General features: G+C 45.9%; 2 protein-coding genes across 6 annotated transcripts in view; one reads left to right on the top strand and one right to left on the bottom strand.

The window, feature by feature from the left end:
- Positions 1-1,055: 1,055 nt before the first annotated feature.
- Positions 1,056-18,766, bottom strand: PTGR3 (prostaglandin reductase 3). Of its 5 annotated transcripts, none has more exons than XM_075314630.1 (3): positions 18,751-18,766; positions 17,384-17,862; positions 1,056-2,323 (listed from the first exon to the last, which is right to left on the bottom strand). In XM_075314630.1, the coding sequence occupies exons 2-3, from the start codon at positions 17,632-17,634 to the stop codon at positions 1,399-1,401; spliced, it is 1,176 nt and encodes a 391-aa protein (XP_075170745.1). In that variant the 5' UTR covers positions 17,635-17,862; positions 18,751-18,766; the 3' UTR covers positions 1,056-1,398. The 5 variants fall into 5 exon arrangements, with proteins under 5 accessions (XP_075170745.1, XP_075170744.1, XP_075170743.1 ...); XM_075314629.1 differs by lacking the exon at positions 18,751-18,766 and adding an exon at positions 18,554-18,671; XM_075314628.1 differs by lacking the exon at positions 18,751-18,766 and adding an exon at positions 18,207-18,271.
- A 2,524-nt stretch (positions 18,767-21,290) lies between these two features.
- Positions 21,291-22,689, top strand: part of TSHZ1 (teashirt zinc finger homeobox 1) — a 108,305-nt gene continuing 106,906 nt past the window's right edge. Inside the window, exon 1 of the mRNA XM_075314624.1 lies at positions 21,291-21,631. The gene's annotated coding sequence lies outside the window, so the exon portion shown is untranslated. The remainder of the gene's footprint in view (positions 21,632-22,689) is intronic.

Here is a 22,689-nt window from a genome sequence, read left to right on the forward strand (position 1 = left end):
TCATTATTTGGTTCCATTTACCATATAAATTGTATTGTTGTGCATGCATGCTAGCTGCTACATTAGGAATCTCGAAAATGAGTAAATCTTGTAAAATAGATACTATCAGCACTCAATGGCAGAATAGTTTTGCTCCTTTGTATTGAAGGGAAGTGAAAAAAAAAAAAAACATATCAAGAATACACTCGTTAAATGTCATTAAGACAAAGAGAAAAAAGAAACTCTGAAGCTATAATTATAATATTTGCACATGACAGGACTGTTATACTTGGCCAGGTTTTCCTTTAAAAAATATCCTGGTGGGGATCTACCTTAATTTGAAAAGGCATTATGACATTCCAGAAGGACAATTAAATGTGAAGAATATCTTGGTCTTGGCTGGCTGAGGGGAAAAAAGCAAAACTTAGAATCAGAATCACATGTCTAAGGGGAAAAATAAGGGAAAGCTGCAACCATTTATTGCCACAAAGGGCAAACAAAATTCTAAAATTGTACCTGTGGATGGAGCAAACAGTGCAGAATAGATCAAATGCAGGCTGGTGTCTTCAGAATTCCGACGAGATGTTTAGCAAGCTTTGTAATACTAGTACATAAAGCACAGGTCAAAAAGTTATCAAAATATTACCAAAACGGGCAAATCTAAAGCATACGCGAGGCTGACGAAAATTTACAAAAAGAGTTCAATTTCTGGAGTTAGACCAAAGTATATGTCTGCGTCGATCCTGGTAATTGGGCAATTGTTTGATGTCTGAAAGAAAATTATCAGCTTGTTAGGCTGCAAAGTTGAAACAATGTATTGTTGAGCAGCACGCCGCAGAAATTTTTTTGGATACTATAAATACTTTTTTTTTTTGCAGAAGACCTCATGTCAGAAGCAAAATTTTTACCAAGTGGTTTACCGACCCAAGTAATATTTCTCTATATTTAGAATAAGTTTAAGATTTGTAAAAAAAAAAAAAAGCCAGGTGTGACTTTAGAATAAAACAATAACTCCAACCATGTTACTTCATGTTTTTTTTTTTTTATTTTCCAAGTGCAATGACAATGAAGTGCAAACTAAATTATCTAATCAACAGTTTATATATTAAGATTTTATTTTTTTTAGAATTTTATTACAAATTAAATAAATCATCCTTTACAGAAAAATATATCCAGTTATTATTAAATCTATTTTTTTTTTATAAAAATATTTTCATTTATTTAGGCACTTATAGGGTTAACTGATACAAAACTAATAAAGTACCTTAAAATTTAATAGGCTATTTTTTGGTAAATGAAAACATTTTAGGAACACCTAGATACTGGTTTTTAATATACTATCCATTAACGACAACATGTTTTAGACATTTCCCGGCAGAAAGGGCCATTTTCATTGTGATTTATTTCATTGTTCTGTTTTTACAGCTTGCTGTTGACAAGGTGAGGTAATTCGACTACAATTTTCCCAATGTTTTTCCCTGTGTACATATAATCTACAGCCCGGAATACAGACTCCAAACCAGTAAACTTGCCTTCTGGTGATTGTTCTCCATGATCTACCTCACACCGCAGTTTCCCACTTTGGTACAGCTTCACCAAAGCCATTAATGCTTCCTTGTATTCATCCATAAAATGGGGCAAGAAAAAGCCATGAACACTGGCAGATTTGCGTAATAAAACTGCGGGTAAAGCACCTGCTTTAATGGGCAAAATACCACTAGATGTCTGATAGCCAGAAATAAAACCAATGATGATTAGGTGACCTTCTGTTGCCAAACAGTTGACTAACATATCGAACATTTCCCCTCCAATAGACTCATAGACAACATCTACTCCCTCTGGAATTTTTTTCTTTAAGACTGAAGCCACATTTTCAGATTTGTAATTTATGGGAAGATCACAGCCTATAGACTTTAGGAATCCGGCCTTGTCTTCAGAAGAACATGTCCCAATAACATAACATTTGGCGTTTTTTGCAAGCTGCACGGCAAATTGTCCTGTTCCGCCAGCAGCAGCAGTCACCAAAACAGTCTTGCCTTCAGACAAGTAGCCAAATTTTTTGAGACTAATGTAAGCGGTTGTGCCACTGACAAGTAAAGTTAAGAGCTCTGGTTTAACTAAAGGTACAGGAATAGCAATATTAGCTGGTACAATTGTATATTCGGCAAAAGAACCATTTTTTGCATATGCAACAGGTTGGCCAACTGTGAAATTTTTACTAGCACTGAGCCCTAGTGCTACTACTTCGCCGATGCCTTCAAATCCAATATCAAAGGGAGGCTTTACGGATGCATCATATCGTCCAGATGAAAAGTTTATGTCCGACGCATTGATACCAACGTATCTAGAGGCAAAGAAAGGAATAATGTTAAACGGTAAAATGTCATCATGACAATACAATTTTATAGCCATTATACAAAATGATGGTGAATACAGTATGTTAGATGATAAAAAGGGTTGTCTGGGGGAGAAAAATAAATGAAGCATTTCTCATCTTACTGATCAGCCACGCTATCTGATGTCACCTGCTTCACCACAATGTATGCAACCGCTGAGACCAATCCATGGTAAACTAACAAAGCTACTGACTAGCGGCAGCGGTCTCATGTCCCTGAGATAGGACATCCTCACTACAGGAAGTAGCAGAGACCAGCAGAGGATCAGGCTACGCCGAGCGGGAGTAAGGGCTCATGCGCACGTTGCCGAATTTCATGCATTTACGCTGTGTATTGCACTGCAGCGTAAATGCATGCGACCTGCGTCCCCTGCACAATCTATGTAGATTGTGCATGAGACGTGCGCACGTTGCGTTTGAGAGCGCAGCGATTTGGATGCCAAAATTTTGTTCCAAATCGATGCGTTCTAAGAAGCAACATGTCACTTCTGTGTGCTTTGGATGCAGCTCCTGCTCTGTCTATGGGAGAAGCTGCATCCAGAGTGCATGAAATCGGCTTTTTTTTCTGCAGAAACAATGCATCCATTTTGCAGTGATTCTGCAGTGATTTGACGCACACATGTGCTGTCAAATCCCTGCAAAAATTTCTGCAGGGACACGACGCAACGTGCGCATACAGCCTAAGAGGACATGAAAGAGGAGAGTGTTACAGTTTTACTTTTTAAAACCAATATGAGCATGGTGCAAGAACATTTTTACTCCGCCATTTAAAGAATATAGTATAGAAATATATGCATATAAAAAGGCTACGTGACATACAAAATAAATTCAAATTAATGTTTTTAAATTTAATAATGAATCTTTCTTTAGCCATCCATGAAAAACACGGATGACGCACACGGATGACACATACACACAGATGGCAAAATACTCTACCACGTGGATGGGAAGAACTGACGATGTAATGTGTATATGTTTAATATGCACTGGTGAAGGGGTCCTAATACATTTTTGGGTCTTTAGGTCCAACATGAGTTCCATTCTTGTGAAAGTTGAAAAGATAATTCTAAAAATTATACATGTAAAAAGTGAGGTTGCAATAAGTCAAACGTCTATTGTTGCTGCACAAATAATGACCTTTGCTCTGAAGCAACTGTAGTAAACCTATATGATGCTATACATTTATCTTGACTGTTGTCAAGGGTAAAAACTGTGCGATTGCTATAAGGAAGCATTCCCATCTCCATTACTCCACAACCATCACTGACTGAATGCTACTGCATATCTAAACCTTTTTGCTGACCAGTAGCATCTCTTCAAGGTCACTGTCTTTCCTGCATCATAGGATAAAATGGACAAAATGGAACATGACAATCACTTTTGCATACTTCAATGGTTTACACGGTCTCTTGACCTCATCCCTGTACAGCGCCATTGGAATGAGGTATAGAAAGTTTGTAGCATGAACGCTCCACCATATAACCTGCAGCCAATACAAGATGTCACAAGCACAAGGGCAACTATCCTTGTATAGTGATAAATATGGAAAAAAAAAAAAGCTAGGCTGTGTTACTAAATTGGAAAAAAAGGTATATGCTAGATTGTCTGTTAAATAGGAGATGGGTTGGGTATGGGGTAAATATTTTGAGTAGCTAGGCTGTGTGAATTTTTATGGCAACCCCTAAATGCCATCTCAGAAAACAAACTGAATTATTGTGAAGAGATAATGTAAAAGGATATATTTGCCACAAATAATTTAGTTACTAAGAAGATTCTATTTGTTGATTTACCAGGAGTCTTCTGTCGGGATCTACATGCACCTCTAAAATAATGATAAAAAGCGGGTTATCAGCAGGTCCGGCCAATGAGCTTATGCATATAAGGACCATGGGCCATCAATTTCAACATGCCTGATTCTATTTTGTAGGCTGGGGCAGACGTGTCTACCAGCAATTATTGCCCTCTCCCTACTATAGAAATATAGGCCCCAATTCATCATTTCCTGTTACTTTTTTGTATACTTTTGTACCTTTTTTTTTTTTTTTAAGACTCACACTTTCACCTGTATTTTATTTTTTCCCCGCTTTGTGGGTGGAGTCTAGTGATTCCATATGTTTACACCTGACTCATCAATTGCAAATTTTAACAAAAGTTTCAAAACTTGGCACAATTTCAGTCCAGTTCACATCTGGTATAATTTTCAAAAGGGACAAAAAATTCAAGTTGGGGCCATATAGGAGCATTGCACAGTCATATTGTGTTTGTTATAGCAGTAAGTGGACCCTTATAAATGTCATCAAAATAAGGATATTATAATGCTTCTCCTATACTTTCAAAGTTAAACACATACAGCAAACAGACGACACAGATGCCATCCGTGTGCTGTACGTGTTTTTTTCATGGTATCATATGGTCCCTTGCCATCTGTGCTGCCCCCAAAAAAATAGACATGTCTCAGTGTGGTTCACATGGACAGCCAATTCCTCTGAAAACAATGACATGAAGATCACCATAGGATATAATGGGTTTGTGTGGTAGCCGTGAAAAGACAGATGCCACACGAACATGTAAAGGAAGCCTTATACAAATTCAAGACAATGCTATTTCTGGAAGATGAGAACTAAAACCTGTCAGTAACTCATTACAGGTGCTCTAAAGAGTAAGGTTTCTCTTTTAGGAGACCCCCAAGCTGACATAGGGAGACATGGGCCTTCCAAAGCTCCCTGGGAACTAAAATAAGCCCATGGCCTATTCACTGAAGAAAAGAACTGGATCGCCGATTAAATGTAAACGCTTTAAGGGCTCATCCGCACGTAACTGCAGAATATTCTGCAGCGATTTGACCGCACGCGTCAAATCGCTGCAGAAAGACTGCCTAATGGATGCAGTTTTTTTTGTTAAAAAAGCCGATTTCATGCGCTATGGCTGCTGCCCCCGCCATAGACAGAGTGGGAGCTGCATCCATAGCGCACAAATAATTGACATGCTGCTTTTATGAACGCACGGATTTGGGTCAAAATTTTAGCACCCAAATTGCTGCGTTCATAAAAGCAACGTGCACACGTATCATGCAAAATCTTCATAGATTGTGCAGGGGACGCAGGTCGCTTGCATTTACGCTGCAGTGTTATACGCAGCGTAAATGCATGCAAGTACGCAACGTGCGCATGAGCCCTAATAAAGCCTTACACATGACTTTGGGTATAAAGCCAAATCAGAATCTCCACTACAAACACCTGCCTCAAAGTTCTTGAATCATTAAGTGCAAGGCAGGAGACTGGTTGACTCGGTAAGAGATCTTTGTCCAGGTGTCTAAAGGGTAAAGTTTTTCCTTAAAAAGACCTCCAAGGCGACATTAGGAGAATTATCGACCATGCAAGAAAAATAAAATAAGAACCTTGAAACAGCCAAATGTTATGAAGATTCTGGTTTGATCCATCACTTGCTTTGCAGCGCTGGGGTCCTGGGTTCAAATCCCACCAAGGAGAACATCTGCAAGGTTTCTGCAGGAGTACCCGGAGGAAACCCTGCGTTTGCGAGGGTTTCCTCTCACACTACAGACATATTGATAGGGAACTTAGATTGTGAACCCCAATGGGGACAGTGATCACATCTGTAGAGTGCTGTACAATACAATATATGTGAGTAAAGTATATCTGTAAGGAGTTTGTATGTTCTCCCTGTTTGTATGGGTTTCCTCCGGTTTCTGAGATTTCCTCCCACAGTCACAGAGGCCTAAAACACACTTCCGCAAAAAAAAGGTACGTGTCTCACGGTCCGTTTTTCGGGTCCGTGTTCCGTTTTTTAGGGGCGTTTCTCCGGTACGTATGGCATCCGTGTGATGGCGTATGCGAGCCGTGTGTGCGTGTGTAATGTCCGTATTGACATAAAATACGTAAGTGTGCTGTCCGTGTGCTGTCCGTTTTTAAAGGCCCGCATTCTTACCCAATTAACGTTGTTAATCATTCATCATGAGAGCCTGGTGTTTTTGTTTGCCATCAATTGACCTGATAGATTGGTAACAAGTGTTTCAAATTTTGTGATGAAAAACGGACACGGACGATACGTGATGAATACGGACATACTCCGTGTGCGGTTCGTGCAGGCACGGACCCATAGACTAAAGCGGGTCTGTGCCTGCGTGCTGCTGGCCAAAAACGGACATGTCGTCTGTGTAGAAAAGCGCACACATGTACTTACCACACGGACACACGTTCCGTGTGATTTTACGTGTGTGTGCCATCTACCATTGAATAACACGGGTCTCCGTGTGTACGTGTCTCCAGTACGTGCAAATACGTACCGCACACGTACAAAAAAAACGGATGTGTGTTGCGGGTCAAAGACATACAGATAGGGAGTTTAGATTGTAAGCCCTAATGGGGACAGTGATGGTCACACTATATGAGTGAGTAAAATAAATAAAGGGTAAATACTAACTTATAGCATTGGTACTCCCAATAGATGGCACTAGCAACACTGCTGTCTTCTTCTGTGAAGAGGCTAGCTGTGTAACTACTTAGACATATGAATATGACAAAACTTTCTAGAGCTATTAGGCAGAACACACATTGCAAGTAAAAGGGAGTGAGTGGAATGCGATAAAAAAAAAAAAATTAAATATTACCTGATGGGGCTGCTCCCATGGGCGATTTTTTTCTCAGCCTTAATCGGACAGAAAAAACACAGCAGCATGCTGTAGGTGGAATCAGATTAATTTTCACTCGCACCCATACAAGTCTATGGGTGCGAGAGAAACATCACACTGCACTTGCATTACACCGATGTACTGCGAGTGCAGAGCGAGAATCGCATCAGCTGACAATGGAGATTACTCCCTGTCCTTCGCAGCGCCCGCCCCCCTCCTCCGTGGCTGTGCTGCGATTGCCGGATCGCATCACAGTGGCTTGACAGTCACATGACACTTTGCTTACACTCCAGCAGAGTGGGAGCCGAGTGTCATGCGATTCACTCGCATTAATGATAGTGTGGCCCCAGCCTTACTAGAATTTTAGACCACTGGCTTAAATAAAAAAAAATAAAAAGGATCAGATGTTTATGACGTTTAGTGGTCTCCATTTTTAACACATTTATTATGTAAGAGGTTGGCCAATTTAGCTACACGTTTTGTGAACTTGATGTGGCACTTACTAATAGCATTATAGGTTCTCCTCCTGCACTTGGTGCAGCCTCCCTTACAGACTGGACAGCTCTCCTATTCTCAAAATGGCTGCTGATAACTAGATTTGTCCATCATTACCCTGTAATTGAAAGGCAACTTGTGCTTGCCGAGTGTTTTTGAGTTGTAGGAGGTTAATAGACAGGCCTGGTGACACGCTTCTCCATTAGCAGCCATTTTATGGACAGCAGAGCTGTGCAGTCCGTGAGGAAGGTTTATTAACAAGAACTGGAGGAGTGTATGTGATACTTACATATTAGTAAGTGCGACATCGTGCCCCAACACATTTGTTATAATAAAATGGGCCAACCCCTTTAAAGCTTATTTTCCGAGAATTTTCCGCAATATTTGACCCACGCAACAGATTTATCACGCCATACAATATGCTTACAGTCAATTTTCTCTGCGATCCTTCTCAAAAATGTAATGTCTTTTCTGCATCTCTAAAGTAAATAAACTTAAAGAGAAGCTGTGATGTCACATCACAGCTTATAGGGTTAATCTGCAGGTAAATATTTAAATCCTGTTTAGAATGTTTAATGGAGCAGCAGCTACAGGGAGAAAATGAAGTTTTATTCTTCCCACTGCCGTTCTCTTCCAGTCATTTGGGCGGTGCAGAGAGCTGGTGCAGTCACCGCTCTCTATACAGTGAGCATGCTGTAATCACTCCCGAATATTATGATTGACAGTATGGCCTGCGTACACACATTGTAAAGCAGGCTGTCAGTCATTGTGCTGTGGAGTGTTCACTGTAGAGCGAGCGGTGACAGTAACAGCTCCCTGACTGGAAGCGAGTGGCTGCAGAGAGAATATAATGTCATTGTTTACTCCAGTAAGCTGGATACACTGGATTTAAAAGATATTTATCTGCAAATTATCATTTTATCTACAGATAAATATTTTTTCTGAACGTGACAGGTTCCCTTTAATGGTCATTAGTGATGAGTGAGCAGTACCATGCTCAGTACGCGTAATTAGCAATTGGCTGCTTGGATGGGCACGACTTGAGTACCTGAGAATAATGGAAGTCAAAGGGGAACAAGAGCAATATTCCATGAAATCTTTTGGAAAAATGCTCATCTCCCATTGACTTCCACTATTCTCGGGTACTCAAGTCGTGCCCATCTGAGCTTCCACCTGCTCCTCACAAGTACTGAACACCTGAGCATCGTAGTGCCCGCTCATCACGAGTGGTCATTGTTGCAAACAATATACGTAGGTGACGGAGAATGAAATGGATGGCTCCTCCCATGGAATCAGAAGACGTTAATAAAGACGGGCTCCAGTCTTGGCTACATTCAAAGGAGACATGTTTCAACTCAAAGATGAAACGCAGTTATGCAAATATAGAAAAAGTGGCAATGAGCATAGTGGTTTTGTTATAGAGAAAAAAGGAAAAGTATTTGTGCCGATTTTTAGAGAAAACATTATGTAAACATACTTAAAGGGAATCTGTCACCAGGTTTTTGCTCCCCATCTGAGAGCAGCATAATGTAGAGACAGAGACCCTGATTCCAGCGATATGTCACTTACTGAGCTGTTTGCTATCATTTTGATAAAATCAATGTTTTCTCTGCCTGCTGCAGATCTAGCAGTTAAGGCCCGTTTCACACGTCAGTGAAAAACACAGACGTTTTTCACTGGCGTGTAAAACACGCACATGTCCCTGCGTGTGCCGAAAATCACGGCACACGTGGGTTGTCTAAGTGCAATCCGGGCTCCGTTCTCCGTGGCCCGTGATTGCACTTAGAGATTCACTCACCTGCGCCCGCTCCCGCTGTCCGTGCTGCTGAATCCTCCCGCGACGCAGCATCCGGCCGGCGGTGACCCCTGCAGGAGCTGCTTCCGGGTCGGCTGTGTCGCGCATAATGAATATGCGCGACAGTAATCAGCCGGCACAGAAGGAGCAGGGAGAACGGCCTGCAGAGGACATCGCTGGACGCCGGGTGAGTTAAAATGTTTATTACTTTAAAAGCACGTTTTTTTCTGGCACGTGTTTCACGGACCACACCACTGCGTGGTCCGTGGAACATCAGTGATGCCAGAAAAAAATGGACATGTCTCCGTGCAGCAATCATGCACACGCGGGTACGCCGCACGGAGACACGTGCAGTGAAAAATCACTGATGTGTGAGCAGACCCATTCATTATAATGGGTCTGCGTATGTCAGTGATTCTGGTACGTTTAAAAAAAAAGCACAAACGTACCAGAATCACTGACGTGTGAAAGGGGCCTTATACAGAGCTCATGAATATGCTGAACTACCTGTCAGCACACCAAGAAGTCCTCTAATGATAATCTGCTGCTAATTATTCAGTGATTTTATTAAAACTACACTAAGAAGCCCAGTAAGTGACACATCACTGGAATCAGGATCTTTTCCCCTACAGTATGCTGCTCTCAGATTAGGTTTTTTTTTTTTTTATCTATGAGCTGCAATTATTATTCATATTAATAATGTTATTGATATTGCAGTCTGTAGACAATAGTTCTGAAGTTCAACATCTCTTACCTTTTGCATATTGGTTACATATCCCATTATTTTACTCAAGTGAGGGGGGAAGGTAGATTAATATAAAAAAAGAAATTAAAAAAATATCAGGATGAAATAAAAAAAAAAAAAGAAAAAAAATAGAACCACAAAAATACAACAAAAGAAAATGTGTATTAGAGGTATATGTAAAAAGAAGGAATGGAAGCTCAATGTCCTGTAGGTATATAAGGCAAAGAATGTATCGCGTAATTTATCATAGAATTCAATGACAATACTGTATAAAAATAGATTTGTATTATAGAGTTTGCATTATCATTATTTAGCGGTGTTCCTACCCACAGATACGGGTTTGAAGCTTATAAAACTTTATATTGTATGAATCTGAACCCCCCCCCTCCCAAAAAAAAAAAAAACAACCAAAAAAACAGTTTTTATAAAATTATTGGAAGTAGGGTAATCTTGTCATGAATTCTGTTTTGGGGAAATAATCCAAGTGTAGAACACAAGGGATGAGACTTTGAAGAGATAAAATGCTGCTATAGGGTAATGTGGGGTTTGCCATATCCCCTAACATGGCGCACACCTATTTGAACTACGGTGCATTTTTCACAATTTCTCCCCAGTTTTTATTTTTAACCTGTTAATTTTCACAAATCAACTACTCGTCAACGTAAAAACAATATCATTTTTTTATCAATACAAATGATTAATTAAAAATTGCGTGCCTGCAATAATTAATTATGTTACTAAACGTTCTCATATACACAGGGATACAAAAGAGCAATAAAAAAGCCTATATATTGTGAATGCAGTTAAAAATAAAAAAAATCAGGGACAGCAATATAGATATATTAACTCTTAGTCGTCTTGCCAAACTATCTGTTGTGAGAATTCACACTGAACTTATACCCTATATACACATACTACAGACACACCGGGGACTGAATGACCACAGGGAACACTCCCATTTCCACACAGCCTCTTTGAAAAAGTAAGGGGGGGACTGAGGAAGCCGGTGGAGGGAGGGGAGGTAGGGGCACAGCAGATTAACCCACATAGTGTTTGAAGTGTCAGCAAACAAGCTGCAGGCACCTCCAACTGTAAAAGGGGTTAATTGCTGGGAAATAATAATAAATCACGGACTGGTATGCCCACCTTTTGTTTGCACCTTCCTCAACACTGATAGGTCACACTGTGGTCACTAAAAGAAAGATCCATTTCATTTCTGGGATTTACAAAGCCAAAAAGAGAAGGTGTATAGGTAAAGAAGCCATGAAATATAACAAATTAATAGTTGTCCGTATCTTAATTTAGTAAAAGGAAATATGAGTAATAAAATAAGGACTGTAATGGAGGAAAAAGGGGGATTTTATGCTACAGGACAGGCACTATTGAATCAGATCTGAGGAGCAGAACACGACTTCTACGTGATAATATATTAGTGTCAGAAAGCGTTCTTTTCTTCGGGTCTAAACAAAGTAGATCTGAATCAGAACAAATATATGTACATTTGGAAGGGAGAGCGATGATTTGGTACATAACAAATGTATGTACTGAGGCCAATAACGATCAAGACCTGTCTACATCATATGGAAGTTTTGGGCAAGAAATTCCTCTCCTTCATGGGTCAAAAGCATGGTGTTAACATAGGCAAAGTGATGCTCATCGAAATCAGACAGGAATGACTTCAGGTAGCGGACGGAGCAGGTCATGTTCTTGTGGGTGCCCTCAGGTGAGAAAAGTATGGTATTAACTAACAAACTCCCAACTCTGTTCTTGTCTGCTCCGTATGTAACAATGCAGAGTGATTATACACAGCCTAAAATATGTGGCACCAGCAGACAATGAAAGTACAGGAGGAACACTTCCAATAGTGTACTCATTGTTTAGTAAATCGTTTGTACGGGGATCCCCTACCACTCAGTTGTAGAAATTTACATAAAAAAATATGCTCCACCTTTAAATTCCCTCCTCAATACTTACCATACAACTAAAACAGAGCAGCCTTTAGCATTTGTGCAATAATCTTACAAATTACTAATTTATATGTAGTCTTAAAGCAACAGTACAGCTCGTTTTGTTTAGATCTGGGAATACATTTAGTTCAGAATTAAAAATATTGATAAAATTACTGAAAATATTTTTCAAAGTGGCTCAAAGAGGGAAAAATATTTGTTAGGTAATAATATGTGTTTATTTGTAATTACATGTTCACAGGGAAATCAGAAAGTAGACGAAAACCGTTGTTAAAAGGCGTAATCATAAAATCGCATTTCATTCTGAAGCTCTGGTCTTTATCAGAAAAAAATATTATATTGTGAGGAGTCGAGCATGCATTATTGGTCAGTCAGGATTATTTATACAGGTCTATATAAGCCTAGAAGTGTAGGAGACGTGTTATACACTCGTGGATTAATTATTAGAGGTGTTATTAGGAGAGATTCTTCATAGGTGTCCCTCAGCTGTGCTTAAAATAAGTCAGGGCACACCTTACTATAGAAAAAAAATATTTAATAAATGTCAAAAATTAAGAAAAAATTATAAAAACAAAAAGTGAAATAAAAAAAAAAAGTCTGAAGCAGAAATAATCAATAATGCATGTTATCAGATTATCGTATATGTCCGCATATGATTATTACTTGGGAGGCGGGGGGGGGGGGGTAAAAAAACCAAAACTTTAATATAATCTTTATTTTTTTGTATCAGACAAAAATATTTGTACTGTTAAATATATGACAATTTAATATAATAATTGAAATGAAACAAAAGAAAACAAAACATGAAATAGTATAGGATAAATAGAATACATCAGGGCATACTTCCATGTAAAGGCCAGTAAGGTGCATTGTATTTAAAGCAGCAAGTCTTGAGGTTAGCTGGGGTTCAATTACATTTTTACATTTAAGGCCGCTGCGTGGCTGATGTCGACTCACCACCGAGCAAAAAAATAAATAAATAAATAAATGGTGACATATCATGGTGTTCCCCAGTCATATAGGAAAGGTGGCAACCGTTTGCTCACCCTTATTTTTGTGTGGTCAGAGCTATCAAAATAAACTGACAATTTATCTCTGTGTGAATATGCACGTAAATGACTATTTACATGCATACACAGCACATCTCATTCATTGAGTTTGCAAGCTTTGCCTATTTTTATTTACCCCAACATGAAAAGTTATCACTGAAATTGTAGAGTTAATAGTAAGCATGGTGTATATATATATATATATTTTTTTTTTTTTTGGGGGGGGGTGGAGGTGAGGTACATCCAGAATTTTGTTTTCATATGGGTCTTTAAAACAGGTCCTCCAAGGGCCTTCATACGAGCCCTCCATAAAAAAATAAATAATTGTCTTTTGCTGTGGACATAAAACACAACTGTTGTATAATACAAGACTATTCACTCCTATTTTATTCCATTTCTGATGCACATATATGGGTCTAATGATAAAGGGAAAAAAGCAGCCTAACTAATAGGTTTTGATAACTGACATGTTATGGTTAGAGGAAAAAACTAAACAACTTAAGATTTACTTTACATCTTGTTACAGAGTTAACATTTGAATACTAGAAATAAAATAATATAGATTATATAGTCTAATAAATAATCTAATATTTATGTGTTTACAAAATACAGATGTAATATGAACCAAAACAAAAAAAAATAAAATAAAAAAAAAAAAAAAAGAAGGAACTCTCCACTCATAATACATGGAAACATAGCACTGCTCTGCTGGGCCTGGAAACTTCTGCCTGTAGCTGCATCTCCCAGGGGTGAGGAAGGTGATGATGAGGATGATAGAGATGGGACACGGCTGCAGAGTGGTTTACCTTACTGTTATTCATTGCTTTCTAAGGTTAGTGACGTCTAGAACAAACACCCTGAGAGGATCACTCTGGATGAGCACATCCCACCCTCCTCCATCATCATCCCACCCTCCTCCATCATCATCATCATCATCATCCCACCCTCCTCCTCCATCATCATCATCATCCCACCCTCCTCCTCCATCATCATCATCATCCCACCCTCCTCCTCCATCATCATCATCATCCCACCCTCCTCCTCCATCATCATCATCATCCCACCCTCCTCCTCCATCATCATCATCATCCCACCCTCCTCCTCCATCATCATCATCATCCCACCCTCCTCCTCCATCATCATCATCATCCCACCCTCCTCCTCCATCATCATCATCATCCCACCCTCCTCCTCCATCATCATCCCACCCTCCTCCTCCATCATCATCATCCCACCCTCCTCCATCATCATCCCACCCTCCTCCTCCATCATCATCATCATCCCACCTTCCTCCTCCATCATCATCCCACCCTCCTTCTCCATCATCATCCCACCCTCCTCCTCCATCATCATCCCACCCTCCTCCTCCATCATCATCATCCCACCCTCCTCCTCCATCATCATCATCCCACCCTCCTCCATCATCATCATCATCATCCCACCCTCCTCCTCCATCATCATCATCATCCCACCTTCCTCCTCCATCATCATCCCACCCTCCTTCTCCATCATCATCCCACCCTCCTCCTCCATCATCATCCCACCCTCCTCCTCCATCATCATCATCCCACCCTCCTCCTCCATCATCATCCCACCCTCCTCCTCCATCATCATCATCCCACCCTCCTCCTCCATCATCATCCCACCCTCCTCCTCCATCATCATCATCCCACCCTCCTCCTCCTCCATCATCATCCCACCCTCCTCCTCCTCCATCATCATCCCACCCTCCTCATCCATCATCATCTCACCTTCCTCCGGCATCTCACTCCACTACCACTACCTTACAATCTCCCTCTCTTCCACCACTTCACTACCCTCCACCATCACCTCTATCCCCTCCATCATGTCACCCCCAACCATCTCACCTCCTCTCCCTCTCCTCCACCATCTCGCCTCCCCTCCATCTCCTCCACCATCTCGCCTCCCCTCCATCTCCTCCACCATCTCGCCTCCCCTCCCTCTCCTCCACCATCTCGCCTCCCCTCCCTCTCCTCCACCATCTCGCCTCCCCTCCCTCTCCTCCACCATCTCGCCTCCCCTCCCTCCCCTCCACCATCTCGCCTCCCCTCCACCATCTCACCTCCCCTCCACCATCTCACCTCCCCTCCATCATCTCGCCTCCCCTCCCTCTCCTCCACCATCTCCATCACTTTCTCCTCAGTCCCCTACATCATCTCACCCCCCGCCCTCTCTTCCACCATCTCACCCCTCCCTCTCTTCCACCCTCTCACCCCTCCCTCTCTTCCACCCTCTCACCCCTCCCTCTCTTCCACCCTCTCACCCCTCCCTCTCTTCCACCCTCACACCCCTCCCTCTCTTCCACCCTCACACCCCTCCCTCTCTTCCACCCTCACACCCCTCCCTCTCTTCCACCCTCACACCCCTCCCTCTCTTCCACCCTCACACCCCTCCCTCTCTTCCACCCTCACACCCCTCCCTCTCTTCCACCCTCACACCCCTCCCTCTCTTCCACCCTCACACCCCTCCCTCTCTTCCACCCTCACACCCCTCCCTCTCTTCCACCCTCACACCCCTCCCTCTCTTCCACCCTCACACCCCTCCCTCTCTTCCACCCTCACACCCCTCCCTCTCTTCCACCATCTCACCCCTCCCTCTCTTCCACCATCTCACCCCTCACACCCCTCCCTCTCTTCCACCATCTCACCCCTCCCTCTCTTCCACCATCTCACCCCTCCCTCTCTTCCACCATCTCACCCCTCACACCCCTCCCTCTCTTCCACCATCTCACCCCTCACACCCCTCCCTCTCTTCCACCATCTCACCCCTCACACCCCTCCCTCTCTTCCACCATCTCACCCCTCACACCCCTCCCTCTCTTCCACCATCTCACCCCTCACACCCCTCCCTCTCTTCCACCATCTCACCCCTCACACCCCTCCCTCTCTTCCACCATCTCACCCCTCACACCCCTCCCTCTCTTCCACCATCTCACCCCTCACACCCCTCCCTCTCTTCCACCATCTCACCCCTCACACCCCTCCCTCTCTTCCACCATCTCACCCCTCACACCCCTCCCTCTCTTCCACCATCTCACCCCTCACACCCCTCCCTCTCTTCCACCATCTCACCCCTCACACCCCTCCCTCTCTTCCACCATCTCACCCCTCACACCCCTCCCTCTCTTCCACCATCTCACCCCTCACACCCCTCCCTCTCTTCCACCATCTCACCCCTCACACCCCTCCCTCTCTTCCACCATCTCACCCCTCACACCCCTCCCTCTCTTCCACCATCTCACCCCTCACACCCCTCCCTCTCTTCCACCATCTCACCCCTCACACCCCTCCCTCTCTTCCACCATCTCACCCCTCACACCCCTCCCTCTCTTCCACCATCTCACCCCTCACACCCCTCCCTCTCTTCCACCATCTCACCCCTCACACCCCTCCCTCTCTTCCACCATCTCACCCCTCACACCCCTCCCTCTCTTCCACCATCTCACCCCTCACACCCCTCCCTCTCCTCCACCATCTCACCCCTCACACCCCTCCCTCCCCTCCACCATCTCACCCCTCCCTCTCTTCCACCATCTCACCCCCCCTTTCTCATCCATCATCTCCATCACTCTCGCCTCAGTCCCCTCCATCCTGGGAGGGCCTGTACACCCATCTCCAGGTTCTCAGCCAGGCGTTGCCCACCTGAAGCATAGCCCTCCCACCAGACATACTATTCCTGCTAGTCAGGTAAGAGGTGCCTTGTGGTTTGGCCGCTGAGGTGTCAGGGCATGTGTCTGTATAAGCCAGGACCTGGCAGGGGGCTGAGAATGATGGTAAAATAAAATTAACAGTCGCCAGATGGCGGCTGCAACAACTTATTTTGGAATCACAGGAAGGAAAAGACTGAGGCTGCTTGGAAAGCACAGAAACAAAACATGGGGCAGCGTGCTGGAGAGAAGGGGCAGCGTGCTGGAGAGAAGGGGCAGCGTGCTGGAGAGAAGGGGCAGCGTGCTGGAGAGAAGGGGCAGCGTGCTGGAGAGAAGGGGCAGCGTGCTGGAGAGAAGGGGCAGCGTGCTGGAGAGAAGGGGCAGCGTGCTGGAGAGAAGGGGCAGCGTGCTGGAGAGAAGGGGCAGCGTGCTGGAGAGAAGGGGCAGCGTGCTGGAGAGAAGGGGACTTCAGGCTGATTTTGAATGGATTCATGCGCTGAAGTGTAGGATGGACTACAACACCCAGCTACTCCACACCTGAAGAGGTATAGTGCAGGTGCACTGTCTGCAGCCCTTAGTATAACCTGCTAGCTCCTTCCAGGCCGTGTACACAGCTGCCGGCGTGAATGTGACTGTTGCTTACCGGTTCCTGATGAGGAGTTCTCCGTCCCCGGGAACGGGCACCGGCACATTGGGCATTAAAGTCACGGCCTTTCTGAAGTCTGGGCTCAGCTGAGTGACCACCAGCTTCTTCATGGAAGTGGGGATGGAAGAGCCATGAAAATCCACAAAGTGGTGGGAGTAAGACATGTCCAGGATGGGCCGAGCAGAGCGGATCAGGGGCCACTGTCTGTGACCCAGCAGGCAGAGACCTCTGACACGGAGCAGGCTCATGTGTGTGCTGTGGGGTGCACCTGAGCAGACACCCTGCACACCCGGGCGACGTCCTGCTGCTGCTGCACACCCGGGCCGGGTCACACACCCCGCTGCTGCTGCACACCCGGGCCGGGTCACACACCCCGCTGCTGCTGCACACCCGGGCCGGGTCACACACCCCGCTGCTGCTGCACACCCGGGCCGGGTCACACACCCCGCTGCTGCACACAGGCTTGGGGAAGCACTCTGCAATAGAAACAAATAATTAGGCGGGTCTCTCAATGCAAAACTGACACAGCCTCACAGCCTTGCTATTGCTGTGTCCCTCCCACCCCTTTCTTTCCCAAACCTTCAGGAAGGGAAGTGGAGAGGGAAAAAAAGCAGCAGCTGGAGAAGCAGCCAAGTCCCCGGAGCGGATCCTGCACCGTCACTGACAGCAAACAGGAAGAAAGTTGTGCTCCAGCCCCGGCCTCCCCCTGTCTGCAGGCACACTCCTCACCTCCCAGCCGGGCTCTGCAGGCACACTCCTCACTATCTGTATGGCCTCTGCTCCACACACCCCAGCCGGGCTCTGCAGGCACACTCCTCACCTCCCAGCCGGGCTCTGCAGGCACACTCCTCACCTCCCAGCCGGGCTCTGCAGGCACACTCCTCACCTCCCAGCCGGGCTCTGCAGGCACACTCCTCACCTCCCAGCCGGGCTCTGCAGGCACACTCCTCACTATCTGTATGGCCTCTGCTCCACACACCCCAGCCGGGCTCTGCAGGCACACTCCTCAGCTCCCAGCCGGGCTCTGCAGGCACACTGCTCACTATCTGTATGGCCTCTGCTCCTCACCTCCCAGCCGGGCTCTGCAGGCACACTCCTCACCTCCCAGCCGGGCTCTGCAGGCACACTCCTCACCTCCCAGCCGGGCTCTGCAGGCACACTCCTCACCTCCCAGCCGGGCTCTGCAGGCACACTCCTCACTATCTGTATGGGCAGTGCTGTATTTCCTGAAGAGCCATAACATGCAGCACTGCTGGGGCACAGTGCCTGCTATAGTGTAACGATAACCCCACATGCAGGATACTGGCCGCACAGAAGCCCAGTATTTGTGGGAGGGAGAAATGACCCAGTTATTAGGACATTACTGTATGAGGGGAAGGCAAGCGACAGAGACGTGAAGGGGTTAACCATCCGTGCTGGCTCCAGGAGTCGGTCAGTCCCTCCTCTTCCCATGTGAAGTATTCTCTTCCCTCACAGGTGATGTGCCCAGAGCCGGCTGAGGGGGAAGCTTCTACATCAATGGGAGCTCTTCTGTGGGGGGCCCATAGCCGGCAGAAAGCTGTACTATGAGTGTGCCCAGTGACCTCTGCATAGACCCCTGGACACAGACTCGCTGCCCTCTCCATAGACATGGACTCAGCCTCCTTGCCCTCTCCATAGACCCCTGGGAACAGCCTCCCTTCCCTCTTCAGAGACCCCCCTGGACACAGCCTCACTGCCCTCTCCATAGACTCCTGGACACAGCCTCAGTGTCCTCTCCATAGACTCCTGGACACAGCCTCAGTGTCCTCTCCATAGACCCCTGGACACAGCCTCGCTGCCCTCTCAATAGACCCCTGGGCACAGCATCCCTGCTTTCTCCATAGACCCCCCCTGGACACAGCCTCGCTGCCCTCTCCATAGACCCTTCCTGGACACAGCCTCGCTGCCCTCTCCATAGACCCTTCCTGGACACAGCCTCGCTGCCCTCTCCATAGACACCCCCCTGGACACAGCCTCGCTGCCCTCTCCATAGACACCCCCCTGGACACAGCCTCGCTGCCCTCTCCATAGACACCCCCCTGGACACAGCCTCGCTGCCCTCTCCATAGACACCCCCCTGGACACAGCCTCGCTGCCCTCTCCATAGACACCCCCCTGGACACAGCCTCGCTGCCCTCTCCATAGACACCCCCCTGGACACAGCCTCGCTGCCCTCTCCATAGACACCCCCCTGGACACAGCCTCGCTGCCCTCTCCATAGACACCCCCCCTGAACACAGCCTCGCTGCCCTCTCCATAGACCCCTGGGCATAGCCTCGCTGCCCTCTCCATAGACCCCTGGGCATAGCCTCGCTGCCCTCTCCATAGACCCCTGGGCATAGCCTCGCTGCCCTCTCCATAGACCCCTGGGCATAGCCTCGCTGCCCTCTCCATAGACCCCTGGGCATAGCCTCGCTGCCCTCTCCATAGACCCCTGGGCATAGCCTCGCTGCCCTCTCCATAGACCCCTGGGCATAGCCTCGCTGCCCTCTCCATAGACCCCTGGGCATAGCCTCGCTGCCCTCTCCATAGAACCCTTGGCATAGCCTCGCTGCCCTCTCCATAGAGCCCTGGGCATAGCCTCGCTGCCCTCTCCATAGAGCCCTGGGCATAGCCTCGCTGCCCTCTCCATAGAGCCCTGGGCATAGCCTCGCTGCCCTCTCCATAGAGCCCTGGGCATAGCCTCGCTGCCCTCTCCATAGAGCCCTGGGCATAGCCTCTCTGCCCTCTCCATAGACCCCTGGGCATAGCCTCTCTGCCCTCTCCATAGACCCCTGGGCATAGCCTCTCTGCCCTCTCCATAGACCCCTGGGCATAGCCTCTCTGCCCTCTCCTTAGACCCCTGGGCATAGTCTCACTGTCCTCTCCATAGACCCCAGGTCACAGCCTCACTGTCCTCTCCATAGTCCCCAGGTCACAGCCTCACTGTCCTCTCCATAGTCCCCAGGTCACAGCCTCACTGTCCTCTCCATAGTCCCCAGGTCACAGCCTCACTGTCCTCTCCATAGACCCCAGGTCACAGCCTCACTGTCCTCTCCATAGACCCCAGGTCACAGCCTCACTGTCCTCTCCATAGACCCCAGGTCACAGCCTCACTGTCCTCTCCATAGACCCCAGGTCACAGCCTCACTGTCCTCTCCATAGACCCCAGGTCACAGCCTCACTGTCCTCTCCATAGACCCCAGGTCACAGCCTCACTGTCCTCTCCATAGACCCCTGGGCATAGTCTCACTGTCCTCTCCATAGACCCCAGGTCACAGCCTCCCTGCCCTCTCCATAGACCCCAGATCACAGCCTCACTGTCCTCTCCATAGACCCCAGGTCACAGCTTCACTGCCCTCTCCATAGACCCCTAGGCATAGTCTCACTGTCCTCTCCATAGACCCCAGATCACAGCTTCACTGCCCTCTCCATAGACCCCTCGGCATAGTCTCACTGTCCTTTCCATAGACCCCAGGTCACAACCTCACTGTCCTCTCCATAGACCCCAGGTCACAGCCTCACTGCCCTCTCCATAGACCCCTGGGCATAGTCTCACTGTCCTCTCCATAGACCCCAGGTCACAGCCTCACTTTCCTCTCCATAGACCCCAGGTCACAGCCTCACTGCTCTCTCCATAGACCCCTGGGCATAGTCTCACTGACCTCTGCATAGACCCCTGGGCTGTGCTGTGCCCAAGCAGCATTAACCTTTCCCTAGCTGGTCTCCCCTCTTCAGCCTGATGCTTCACAATCACGTGACTGAAGTGTTTTGCTTAATCTTCAAAGGGACTAGATTAACTGTTTCATGACTTAAGGAAAATACAACACAGGCTTCTACACACAGAATATTTGGTGACTTCTGATACATTACATTTAGGAACCAGCAGAAATAAATTCCTTCCAGCAATGAGCAATTAGGATGAAATACCAATGGCTAATTAGTACTTCCCTTTAAGTCTTACATACATGTCACATGTAACCTGACACTATTGTGCTAATTGAAAATGCATTGTGTGATGGGTTTTAGAGAATATGTCAGTAGTAACACTGAAAGGGCTTCCTTCAGAGGCGGACATACCATTGGTGTGGCTGCACAGGATCCCAAGAAGTCAGGGGGCCATCTCTACCTCCAAAGCAGGTATAACTGTGCCTTATAATGAGCTCTTGGGCTACAAAGGGCACATGCACTGTTCTTGCACAGGGGCCCAAGAAGTAAAGGGGGCCATCTCTACTTCCAAAGCAGGTATAACTGCCTTATAATGAGCTATTGGACTGCAAAGGTCCCATATACTGTTCTTGCACAGCGGCACATTTTATGTCTGTATCCCTGAGTGTCTTCATTATATAAGAGATATTACAAATATTTTCCGTAGTATTTTATATGAGCATTAATATTCATGGTGACTAGTCTGCTGCATGTGAACATGTTTGTGATTGTTGAATGGGTCTGAATAAGGTTTGTAAAAATCCCTGTACATGCTGCAGGAATAACCTTCTTTCTATATATAGCACAGAGAGATTTCTGACACATTTGTACTATACATATCCTGGATGTGCTAAACAGTATAAAACATCTGTATATTTATAGTATGGCTATGTGATATTGGATGATCGTGTTTTGATTACATTATAGCTGCCCTAACGTATACATTACTGGGGTGAGTTCACACACTGCAGATTTGGTCATTTGGAAATTTCTGAGACTGAGATCAGGTTCTCTGAATGGGGTCTTTGCTGCAAGCAAATGGATTTTTGAAGAATGGGACTCACACTGACTTCTGATGTATGTTTCTTTTTTAGTCACTCGAGTCTACAGCCCTGTACAGACATCATCATCACTGTCCCCATTGGGGCTCGTAATCTAAATTCCCTATCAATATGTCTATGGAGTGTGAAGGAAACCTATGGAGAACATACAAACTCCTTGCAGATGTTGTCCTGGGTGGGATTTGAACCCAGGACCCCAATGCTGACCACTGAGCCACCGTGCTGCCCTGTGATTTAACCCTCTATCCTTCTCTACCTGTCTGTGTCTTGTATTGTTTATGATTATTGTACTTGTCCCTATTATCTGTCCCCACCTATTGTACCATCACCCATTCCCTGTAGACTGAGCCCTCGCGGGCAGGGTCCTCTCGCCTCCTGTACCAATCTGTATTGTACTGTTAATGATTGTTGTACGTATACCCTCTTTCACTTGTAAAGCGCCATGGAATAAATGGCGCTATAATAATAAATAATAATAAATAATAATTTATGTGTACCCCTTTCACATGCAAAGCGCCATGGAATTGATGGCGC

Source organism: Anomaloglossus baeobatrachus, chromosome 6, assembly GCF_048569485.1.
Source record: "Anomaloglossus baeobatrachus isolate aAnoBae1 chromosome 6, aAnoBae1.hap1, whole genome shotgun sequence".
In the NCBI taxonomy this organism is placed as follows: Eukaryota; Metazoa; Chordata; class Amphibia; order Anura; family Aromobatidae; genus Anomaloglossus; species Anomaloglossus baeobatrachus.

What these genes read in the sequence shown, in the direction of transcription:
- PTGR3 (XM_075314630.1), bottom strand. Translation starts at nt 17,634, where the DNA reads ATGAGCCTGCTCCGTGTCAGAGGTCTCTGCCTGCTGGGTCACAGACAG. An exon ending in GAACTCCTCATCAGGAACCG is followed by an intron (nt 2,324 to 17,383) that starts GTAAGCAACAGT and finishes CTTTGCCTCTAG; the next exon opens with ATACGTTGGTATCAATGCGT.